This window comes from Diadema antillarum, unplaced genomic scaffold, assembly GCF_040938485.1.
Source record: "Diadema antillarum isolate AM-2024a unplaced genomic scaffold, OU_Dant_1.0 seq00000169_RagTag, whole genome shotgun sequence".
NCBI lineage: Eukaryota > Metazoa > Echinodermata > Echinoidea > Diadematoida > Diadematidae > Diadema > Diadema antillarum.
This window is the reverse complement of record NW_027271238.1, coordinates 1,418,013-1,430,131: the sequence shown is the minus strand read 5'-3', so window position 1 is coordinate 1,430,131 and position 12,119 is coordinate 1,418,013. Positions and strand designations below refer to the sequence as shown.

The following is a 12,119-nucleotide window of genomic DNA, read 5'->3' as shown; positions in this document are numbered from 1 at the left end:
AAGAGACATTCTCAAGAACCCCACACTAACATGCAAATGTGTGGAGTAAAATTATATCAAAACTCACACCTTCTGTGGTAGACAATTCGCTTTCTAGATTACTATACAGCACTCTATATGTACTGGTATCTCATACAAATAGTGTAGTGAATTGTCACGAGTGCAATGGAACAAGATTTTGCAAAAGGTGAAAGATAGAGGCGCTCTATTCAACCAGGCGAAGTCGAGTTGAATAGTGCATCTCATCTTTCAGCAAGTGCAAAATCTTGTTCCATTGTAAGAGTAAAGACCATAGACTGTGTGTATGTACTACATTATGCAAGACCAATCGGTTAAGTTGTTTACAAAAATGAGTCACAAAATACATGCTTATCAAATATAAGAGCGCTTGTAATTGTTCAGTGCGCGTGGCAAATGTGGAATACTGTGCATATCCATTTTTGCTCAAACAAAATTGCATGGCTGACAGCGACAAACTAATACAATGGTACTTTTAATTGCATGTCACTCGCCGGGCAATCAATCAATCAGATACGTTCATTTTAGGTGTTGCAAAATATAGTTTATTTCGCCTTTAATCACTTTCAGATTTGTTGACAAATGATTCATTATGTACAAAGCCAAGAATCCATAGCACCAGAGTATGGGCTTTATTTAGAACATGCTGTATAAGATTGTACATGACAATTTACAGTGGGAAATAGTTTGTGCATACAACATACAACGTACTCATATTTAAACAAGATATATCACCCTCGTGTACAGTACGTAGTGGTACACACTCGCTGCTCAAGATGAGTCAACTGAGATTATACATACACTCTAAGTACAGTACTCCTACTCAAGTGGCTCAATTCATGCAGATTAGTCAGAGATTATTTAAGCAGTAATTTGACACAAACTGAAGTTACAGGGCAGTTTAGACATAAAGTGTACTTTGACAAATGAAACTCCCAGTAGGAGTAAATTTGGTACCAAAATCACCTTGTTTCTACATACATTATACACTCGTTCCTCTCGTTTCCCCCTCTCCCCCACCCCCACCCCCCCCCCCAAAAAAAAAGAAAGAGAACAAAGGGTCAAATGTATTTCTTAATGGTCTGTGATATGCCATGCATACTTTCTGCTTGCTTGTCACACTTGATTTTAATAGCTTGTGGCAGCACTGATGTACATCTACACTACATGATGGCACAGACAGGGACACTGGTCATGTAACTCTGCCATAAAGCTGTAACCAGGAAAACCAGTTGACACTGCTGTCCTTCCTTAGGCAGCATTTTTTCCTGTATCAAACACTGACTCACTGAGAAAACAACCACCCCCTCAGCCAACTATGTCATTCAAAGCACAACACAGGGCTTTAAATACAGCATCAATAAGTTTACGGCTCCCTATTGTAAGCTAGAACTCTTAAAAAGAAGACGGAAAAAGTGCCCTCAAATATTTGCAAGCACAAACATGAAAGTCGCCATTCTTGTGTTTGCTAATAATGGCTGGATGTTTACCTCTTCTTCACTTTGAAGTCCCCTCCTTCTACATCAATAACTACAAAATTAATGAAGAAAGAATATGTCTACTATATACAGATGAATTAATATGCTTAAAATACTGGTCATTTGCAGAGGATGGGCTTTGTTGAGGATCCACATTAGTCTCTGCATAATAAGTATTGTGGTAATCCAGTAGGAAAAACTGTCTAACGGTAAAATTGTGCATGTGTTTTCAGCCCTTTTGATCATCATTGAACACAATACTGTACAACCTTGATGTGTAAAGATAACATATCATTGCAAACAAAACCTGCCGATGAAAAACCCAGCATAATGAGCATTCTGCAGCTTAGAGGAAATGCTATCAATGCCACAACAAGACAATATTTGCTTTCCACTATCTGCTTCCCAGCATTTGTTGTACAGTTACTCATGGGATTAGATGCAATCCCCATATGAATTCCTGTTTTGAGGAAAGCCATTTTCATGACACTGATGATAACCAAATCTAAAAAGTTTGAAGAGTGTAGCTCAAGGTCTGTAGACCTTTGCTAGGCAGCATGGCACTTTTATCACTGGTAAACAGTTTAAAGGTAACTGTGAGATTTACAGATGGTACATTGAATATTCTTAGAGTTTTCCTTAAACCAATTATTACCGATACCTACTTGTAGGTGGAAAATGTTAAAAAAAAAAAAAAAAATCTTTAATGGTTGTACATTTTGTACAGTTGGCTATCCCCCTACCCCCAGGCGTACCGGTTGTATACAAAATATCAGTTTCTTAAATGTCACAGGGTAATACAGTGTTAACAATTGATCATGTATAAAAATGGGACTTGTTTGCAACGTATCATGGCCATGAACCAACCATTATTACGGCCAAGAAAAGAGCTTGACTGTCATCCTCACTGCCATCATGTGTCTTGCATGCCCAACCCATTTTGCCCCTCAAAATAGAACTGCCAATCAGAGAAGTTGAGACTTCCTCGCAATATTTTCAGGATGGAAGCGGGAAATTGAGTTGCGACTAGAAAAGTCACTCAAAAGAGGGGACCAGATTTTGGATGAACACGTATTTACTGAAGCGGCTCCTTCATGTTGACTCCATACTGCAATTTTTGTTCCTTGCAACTGCCCTCTACTTAAACACACTGTTGGGTGCTGTAAAGCCACTTTTAGGCAAGTAAAAGGAATGGTGTTCGCCCATTGTATGCCCATTACACCTGGGGACCTCTGGATCTCCCATGAACAAACTACAGTCATCAATGTACTTACTCATAGTATTAACTTACAAATATTGTAGCTCTACACCACTTATGGTTCTTGCGAAGATTTTAAAAGACTCCTTGTTTTTTATTTATCTATTCTTTTTTTTTGGGGGGGGGGGGGTGGGCCCCCTGGGGGAAATCAAGGAGAACATGGTGCCCATTTGAACAAATTGTGATCCTATCTCCCTATTCATCAGAAAGTCTTCAAGAAGATGGAAATGTGCAAATTAGGCCATCCCCATCCCCAAGGGGAGCACCCCTGGATCTGCCATGCCCCTTCCTCCCCCCCCCCTTCCCCTCCCAGGAGCATATTGCCCGTTTGAACAAATTGATATCCTATCCCAATACGGACAACACTTGCCAAATCTGGTGAAACTTCATTATGGGGTTTTCAAGAAGATAAAAATATGAAGTTTAGGCCCCAGTATGATGCCCCACCCACATCCCAAGGAGGCACTCCTGAATCCGCCATGAACAAACTTGAAACTGCAGTAATCAATGTACTATGTTGCTCTAGGGATGCATATTTTGTACCTGCCAAGTTTGGTGTAAATCTGTCATGGGGTTTTTTTAAGAAGATGAAAATGTAAAAAGTCTACGCATGACGCACATCGGACGACACAAGATGCATGATGCAAGACGCCAGCTGGACTTCTAGGACCCCTGTTACACACGAAAGGTAGCCTGAGGCCGCTTTGTGGACCGTTTACACATGGGCTTCAGGGCCGGCTCAAGCAACGACGCTCCTCATGGACCCTGTTTCCCCAGGGCCGGCCTCACTTCGCCTTCCCATACTCTGCCATACGAGCGCCAGGTACCGTTTACACATATAGCCGGGCTGGCCTCAGGCCGGCCCCACTTTTGTGTGACCATGTATACGAAAAAGGCAACCTGGAGCCGGCCTGAGGCCTGCCTCAGCTCGGCTTTTTCGTATGTGTAACAGCTGGGTCACAGAGCAATCACAATAGCTCACTTGAGCCTTTGGCACAGGTGAGATAAAAAGGGATGATTTGGCTCTAAAGTACTGAGGAAAGAAAGAGCAGTTCCCAAAGGAGTGCATTGCAATATCATCAAGAAAAATAAGAAACTAGGACTGAAACAAGAGCTGGGAATGGTCAAAATTTATAATATTTCCTCCAAATTCACATTGGTTACTTGGCTACTTGATGACTGTCCACAATTCCTCAATTGTACCTTCCTCTATAATTTCTCTCTTTTTTAACATAAATTTATCAATAAATGATTTGTTTCTTTTTTTAAGAAAAAAAAAGTGAGGGTGTGTGTGTGTGTGTGCATGAAAGAAGATTGTGAAAAATGTGGTTATAAAAAGAAAAGGGTGAAAGAATATAAGGCCTTTAAAAAAGGCTAAGAAAAGGGGGAAAAGGGAAAGGGAAAAGGTCCATGATCGGTGATGACAGTCTGTTTTAGAATTTCCAAAATTGCGGCAATAATGCAGCATATATCTTTTTCTCCTTTATTAATTTGAATTCATTTTCTTATAAAGGAAAACAAGACACTAGTATAAATTATAGTAGGTATTAGGCGTAAATATTCACAACTGAAAGACACACGCCTTAAAATCAAAATAACAACAACAGGAAATGAAAGAAGATTAAAAAAAACTGGAAAAATGAAACAAGAGGTTTACAAAATAGAGAGTTAACTAAAAGATAATGGAAGGAAAGAAAGAAGAAAAACTTGCATTACACAGAAAAACAAGGGAGAGATGGATTTAGAAGCTGGAAAAGTAAAGAAGAAAGCATTGAAGAGAAAAGTACAGATTGAAAACAGAAACGCACTAGGTAGAATAAAATTAGAAATGAACCAAAACAGGATGAAAGCAAAGATGATTAGGAAGGAAAGAAAGAATTATACAGGTTGAAAGGAAATGAAGACAAGGATTCATTAGAACAACACAGAAGAAAATGATAAGTGTATTTTTACAATACTGCAGAGATTTAAGGTGATTAAGTTTGATTAGCCGTATACAGGTTGAAAGGAAATGAAGACAAGGATTCATTAGAACAACACATAAGAAAATGATATGTGTATTTTTACAATACTGCAGAGATTTAAGGTGATTAAGTTTGATTAGCCCTATTTCAAAAATTAAACATAATTAAGACTTAAAACTTTCAGGATATGTAGCCCATATATATGAGAGACAGTGGAGATAAAATCATATGAAGCCTTACATTTTTCATGTATATTTTAAACAATATGCCTTAAAAATTGACCGTTTTAGGACACCAAATTTGTGACATGATTAGTACCCCTAAGACCAAATACACCATACTCAACTAAATTATATATATTTCTATAAGTGTTTTTGACTGATCTTATTCCAGATCATGCCTATTTGGAATGACATGTAGAAAAAAATGCTAGGGCATCGCAGCAGCAGCTGCAGGCATGCATGGCATGCAGCTCTAACAGTTGGGCCGCCAGGCAGGGCCTGCAAGCCCTGTCACTAATGTGAACCGGGCCGCTTAATTGTGTTGCAAACTGCGCTGCCCTGGTCGACAGCAATCAACGCACGATGTTTGATACACACCAATTCCACAATTTACAAAAGGATAATGCTAAATGCCATGTGCCTTCGTGTAGCTAGACTAGCTATACAAACAACCACAGTCACAAACAAAACACTATTGATAACATTGACTCTCGCTTTTCTCACACAGCCGATGTGGCAGTTATCACATGAGTTAAGCAAACAAACAAGTTGTACGTAGAGCCACAGCTGTAAATGATCCTTCCTAGACAAGGCCTACGCGTGGAAGACACGATTGAACAGGAAACTGTGAGTACGATCGAGATTAGTTACGAATACCGATATTTGCTACTGAACTTCTAATCGAGGATATTTCTAAAAGATTGCTTTAGCCTATAGGTTCTTTTGTGATAAAATAATGCTTTTATGGATGGTGGTAATTATTTTGGCATCACTTTCACGCGAATGGCTGCTGGGCGATTACTAGTATGCTCCCTGTGCACTGCATGTGCCGTGCATGCAAGCTAGCTGCTTACATACTGAGTAAATGTACTGATACTGGCGCGCGGTGGCGAGGCTAGCTGCCGGAGGCAACACTGCGCACGCTGTGGTAAAGGCATGATGGGCACGGTCGGCTGGCGCATATGGCATCCTCGCTCTGCAGCACACATGCATGCTTTTGCGCTAGCTTTATCTAGTGATGGGGTTGCGTGCGTGGGTCTGCAATATAAACAACTGCGCCGTGTGTGGTATGTAAAGGGTGATGGGCACGTTGTATACACACACACACACACACATACACAATCACTACATGCGGAGTGACGACATTGTGGGGGAGTGGCTTCTGCGCTTGTTACACATATTTTCTAACCGCTATACGCTCATTATCCGATCGCTTGAGATCCTCACGCGAATGCAACTTTCTGGGGTAATGATTTGGACACATTTCGAGCGTGCTCGACAGAAAAAGTGGGTAATATTGCTGTGATTTGAAAGTTAAATTTCTCGAGATAGAAACATCATTTCGCCATGAAATTTGAACCCTATGTGTCTTAATGATGTAATTCTCTTTCATATGAAATAGTTCACAATTCGTTTTTCAGAGAATTTCAAAAGTTGTAAAAATGCTTCAGACACCCTATTATGATACTCTCAACATCACTTTTGTGGTGAAACGAATATCTAGAAACATTCCATATTTTTTTAACGATTTTTTCTTTTATTTTTCTTCAGATTACTTGGGAACACCCACAAAAAATCCTTCCAAACTATTAAATCAATATTAATATTCTTGAGATGACCTCTGCAGTCGCCACGTCTGCACTCAAGCATTGCCGCGCCGCCGCGCCTGGCGACACTCACGCCAGTAATCGCTCGCATTTCAGCATTCGCATGGGTCGTTTGACATCGCATTTAAATCCATGATTTTAGATATGATGCCTCGAACCGATTTTGCTCAAATTTCGTGAGTAACTAGGAAACTTGTGAAGCTTTATGGACATAATCAAGCGAATTGCCGCAGTCCTTTCATTTTCGCGTTGCATTGCAAAAAAGCGTGGAGACTCCTTATAAGGGGTGCCCCGGGGGTTACTTATAAGGGGGACGGGGTTACTTATAAGGGGGACGGGTTACTTACTGTATAAGGAGGGGCCCCCCTTGTGAGTGGGTTTCCCGAACTGACATTGATATGACAGAAACATGCAAGTTGTGCAATTATGCTGAGTCGAGAGGAAGGTGCATTCCATATCCAATGTCTTTTGTTAAACATTTACTTCAGTACTTCAGCAATGATTGACAGATGATGTCATCTCAAGAATATTAATATTGATTAGTTTGGAAGGATTTTTTGTGGGCGTTCCCAAGTAATCTCAAGAAAAATGGAAGAAAAAATCGTTCAAAATATAGATCTAGGGCCTATGGAATGTTTCTAGATATGTATTTGTTTTAGGCCTACCGCAAAAGTGATGTTGAGCCTTGAGGGTAGACATTCTTATGATTCTATCATATCATAAATCAACACAAATCAACATGCATTTAACATTTGGATTTCAGGGCCCCTTTAAATCGATTATTCTACTAGGGCCTACTATGAAAATCGTGTCTGGATTTTTAATGTGATTTTTCACCGCATAGTAAAAAACAACTTTTTTATTTTCCAAAAATCAGTGAGAATAATTTTCGTAATTCTGCTGAATTCATAATTTTCAAGACTTCCTGAATTACGGTAACTACACGCAGCCGCTGTCGCGAAGCGACGCGGCTGCACCTGCATTCCTTCGCAGACGTTGTCATTTTTCAGTGTGGTTGTGCGACTCCTTCATGAATATCTTTATTAATCATGGAAAACTAAAATACAAGGAATTATCGTAATCTATGATAATCATTCAATAATTGGTATGCGATTTTTTGTTTAATTACGTCAAAAACTCACCGAAATCTGTGGCTGAAATCTGGTCTGTAAACGTCCTTATTGCTTCACTCCTCATCTGCGTGTTATTTGAATGGCATTCACTCTCGTATACTACAACGTACAACGTAGGTAGTCGGAGAGCTAGAGGGCGCCTCTCCGACTACCTACGTTGTACGTTGTAGTATACGAGAGTGAATGCCATTCAAATAACACGCAGATGAGGAGTGAAGCAGTAAGGACGTTTACAGACCTGATTTCAGCCACAGATTTCGGTGAGTTTTTGACGTAATTAAACAAAAAATCGCGTACCGATTATTGAATGATTATCATAGATTATGATAATTCCTTGTATTTTAGTTTTCCAAGATTAATAAAGATATTCATGAAGGAGTCGCACAACCACACTGAAAAATGACAACGTCTGCGAAGGAATACAGGTGCAGCCGCTGTCTCTACAGCGGCTGCGTGTAGCTAGAATTACGGTAACTCAAAACTGGTGACCACTATTTTTGGCCCAAATTTCATCCTCTATCTAAGTATGAAATTCAGAGCCATGAAAAAAAAAAAAAGCGTCCGGTGATACGATCCACTCTCCTAACGTTACAACCCAACCCCATTTAACTAGTAAATTAGACCACTATAACGTTAAATTCTAACGCCGGGCCGAACCTTACTTCCCTCAATGAATGAATATGAACATGATGAACGGGGCACTAACGTTAGTTTCTACGTCCTCTTCAGTTGTTGGGTAATGAATGTCGAAAAGAATATGATTGTGACGCCGGGAACAATCTAAATGCCAGACGTCAAACCAATTAAACAGTATATGTGTCCCTCTCAATCTTGTTGCCACTTCACGGCACGGAAAATTGCAATGAACACTAAAATCTTGTCGGTCTAACATGTCACTTTAATGGGTAGAGTATTCTAACAATCAACACAAACTCGTCAACCATTGAATGCGATTGGATATTCGGCCGGTCAGCACCGGCTCCCCAGCAACAAAATCGAAAAATAATCGGGAACTAGTAGCGATACATACCTTCCAATAGCCGTGTTATTATATTGTCTACGTTTACTTTCTCCGCCTCAGCCATTAGATATGTCTATCCAATAAGTATTGATGTTGGATTTCTGGCATAAGATGTTACGATGGTCTTGGATGAGCTGGATTTAATTTTGGAGAATTTTCGAATCCTTACTTCTTCCTCCTCCAGGAATATGGCGGCGGTTAATACATACGATTAAGTGCGCGCGTGCTGCGTTACTGCGGCGCATTTTATATAGTGAAACATTACAAACTGTATTCAATTGTGTGTGATCTTCGTTCGTCATTTCTATGGTGTGCGTTTGTGCGTGCGAACATACTTATGAAAAGCAGGGCTTCGTTTTCATGAGCTACAGTATCCCAAAGGACCAGTAGAGTGCATCTGAGCCAATCCTTTTCCTCTTCCTTCGACCTCTTCCCCTTCTCGTTCTTTCTCCTTCTCCTTCTTCTTCCTCCTCCTCCTACTCATCTTTTTCTTCTCCCTCTGCTTCTTCACAAATCTTCTTCCTCTTCTTCATTTCTTCATCTTCAGCACTTCCTTCCTCTTTTTCTTCTTAAATTTTCGTCTTCTTCTACTTCTGCCTTTGTTCTTCTCCTTCGTCGTTTGGGATTATATATAATTTATATAAAGCTCATATTCAAATAATTCCACACAAAAAAATCAGTCAATCTAAAAGTAACAATAATCATTTCGTCGAATAATCGTTTAGCAGTAAACAACTAAATGTCCATGGTTGGCAAGAGTTGCTTATTAAGAATGTTCTCAACAAAATCAAAAAGTAAAGTATAATAAAGAACTTGTGAAGTAAAAAAGTGTGAAAAGTATAGATCTCTGATATTTGCACATCAGAGACAACAACTCTCCCGCTGTACAACTTTTTTTTAAATCAAAATGAATGACTGAGAAGCTTTTCATCAAACCAGGTTTATTTGCATCATCGGGGTGCTGGTTACAAACAAAACAAAACTAAACAAAATTTGTCCTTTTAGGATTATATGAATGACGAAAAGAAAAATAATGGCCTACAACTTAAAACATTTTAATCATGGAATAAAAATGACGGTGAGTGCAGGGAATGAATGCAAAACTGGGACATCCTCTGAGTATAATTCAACCCAATTCAATTCGATTCAATTCATACATTTATTTGGTAATGAAAATCGTTTGGATAATTATAAAACGCTTACAAAATGTAGCAGGTACAGTTCTGAGAAAGCCAGAGGCTTGTTAGAATAGAATGTACTCTTGAAAACAAATCATACACATATTGCAAATTAAACGTTGAAATATCAAATAATAAAAGGAGCACAGGGAGAATAAAACATGTCAAAACAAGCACAAAATTGAAATTTACAAAAATTACCAATAACATCAAGGGAACATGTATGGAGAGAATAAAACATACTAAGACAGAGGACAAAACAAATAACACCACATGAAGCAAAGCAAACAAAATAAAACGAGGTATAGAACGAGACTACAAATGTACGTGTTTAGGTAGTATACGAGAAAACACTACCGATTGCAGCTCATGTAAAATGCATTGTACATAATAAAAAAATGTAATTCAAATTTCCTATTTTGACTAAAAGGAGGAGAAGGCAAGAACATATCAAAATGTTTTCTTGAAATTGTGCACAGGCAGCTTTTTAAGATTTTCCGGATTTCCGAAGTTCCGAACATTAGATCCATGAAACCTTACCGACTGTTTTTGAGCACGAGATGTTCGGCAACAAAATGGATAAATGTTAGATTGATGCCGTGTGTTTTTTGAGTGAATTTCATTACAACGTTTGAAATAATCCATAAAAACAATAACCACTATAATCACTATCATACCATAGTTGAAAAATGCGTGATAAAAAAAAAAAAGAATTTGATGCAGGTTTGTGGCCTTCTTGTCCACAGAAGCTTATGGAACTGAACGTCAGTATATAAAATTATGTATCACAATTCAAGTGTGTGTGTGTGTGTGTGTGTGTGTGTGTGTGTGTGTGTCTGTGTCTGTCTGTCTGTCTGTCTGTGGGTGTTCTTTGTTGTGAATGGAAGAAAAAAGATGGGGTGGGTGGGGGTCGCTGATCTTCCTGATATATTTGTGAATGGTAATGGAAGGAATAATTTGTTCTGTTTTCTTATGTTTTTTTTTTCTTGCCAGCAAAACCCAAAAGGAAAGGTGACCGCGGGATGCGCGTATGACGCAAAAGTGTGCGTTTATTATTAATGTTTGTGTAATTTTTAATTGCTATGTGACTAAAAGGCCTCTTTGTGTGTCTTTTATAGTCATTGTTGCCATCAAGGTCAAGATATGGCACACACATCCCAACAACAGTGTAACTGTCAAGAACGCGAAGACCCCTCCCCTTCCATTTTTTTTTCCAACCAGATGGTCGTCGCCACGTTTTCAAATGTGGGGGGGGGGGCACTTTAACAAACGGTTTACAGCTCTCAAAGGTTTCTTTCCATTTTTTTCTAGTGCCCCTTCCGGGGTAAAAAAAAAAAGAAAAAGAAAAAAAGGTGAGGCTCACCCGGCCCCCCTCCCCCCCCCCCCCCCCCCTGGTTCCGGCGGTCCTGTAGGCCGACCAATCTTCAAGAAAATCAATCGGTGATACTCATTGTGGTATCGTAATATGCGTACTATTGATAATTATGCCTGATTCACCCGTCCATCACTGTCAATGGGCTTAGAAAAAAAAATCCCAAGTATGATCTTGTATACAATTCGATCTAAAATGTTCCTTTACGAAGATTAGATCTCCTCTATAGTTGCCTGAAAATGAAATTCGTTTCATTTCGTTTATTTCATTTTCAACAGAGTGGCAATGTTCAAACATATCACGAGAAAAAAAAACCAAATAATATAAAAATAAAATACATATTGTCAATACGTCTAAATACAATATAAACACCGATGAATTGAGGAAGAAATAGATACTAATAAACGTATACATGCTATTTACTGCGCAATGTTGAAAACGGAGGGGAAGCTAGAAGCAGAGCTTGTGATTACGCTTTCCCAAAAAAAACCAATAAATAAGAAATAATTACTGAAGTGAACACTGAATATTGACTGATGTAAAATCTGAACAATATGGTAACATTGAATCACAGATCAAGAGACACAGAAATAAGCCCCCATTGATTTTATTTTATTAATTACAATGTACTATAGTTTTTACAGTATACCCTTCCATTACTCATTGTGAATAGAACAGGTTTTTTTTTTTTTTTTTTTTTTTTTAGGGAGATGATGATTCGCAATACACAGTTATTATGTAACAGATTTATTATGTCGTAACTGTTCCTGCAAGCCCAACAACACGTCAGCGAGATAATAATGGTTACACTGATTACAAACTGACGCGCTGAAACGTTATCATTTCATTGCGTCAGATGATATCGAAGT

General features: G+C 38.9%; 1 protein-coding gene across 1 annotated transcript in view; it reads right to left on the bottom strand.

The window, feature by feature from the left end:
• LOC139728213 (serine/threonine-protein phosphatase PP1-gamma catalytic subunit B) overlaps positions 1-8,897 on the bottom strand; it is a 38,928-nt gene extending 30,031 nt beyond the window's left edge. Inside the window, exon 1 of the mRNA XM_071639178.1 lies at positions 8,710-8,897. Coding sequence (XP_071495279.1) covers positions 8,710-8,764 — 55 coding nt within the window. The 5' untranslated portion in view covers positions 8,765-8,897. The remainder of the gene's footprint in view (positions 1-8,709) is intronic.
• Positions 8,898-12,119: the final 3,222 nt, after the last annotated feature.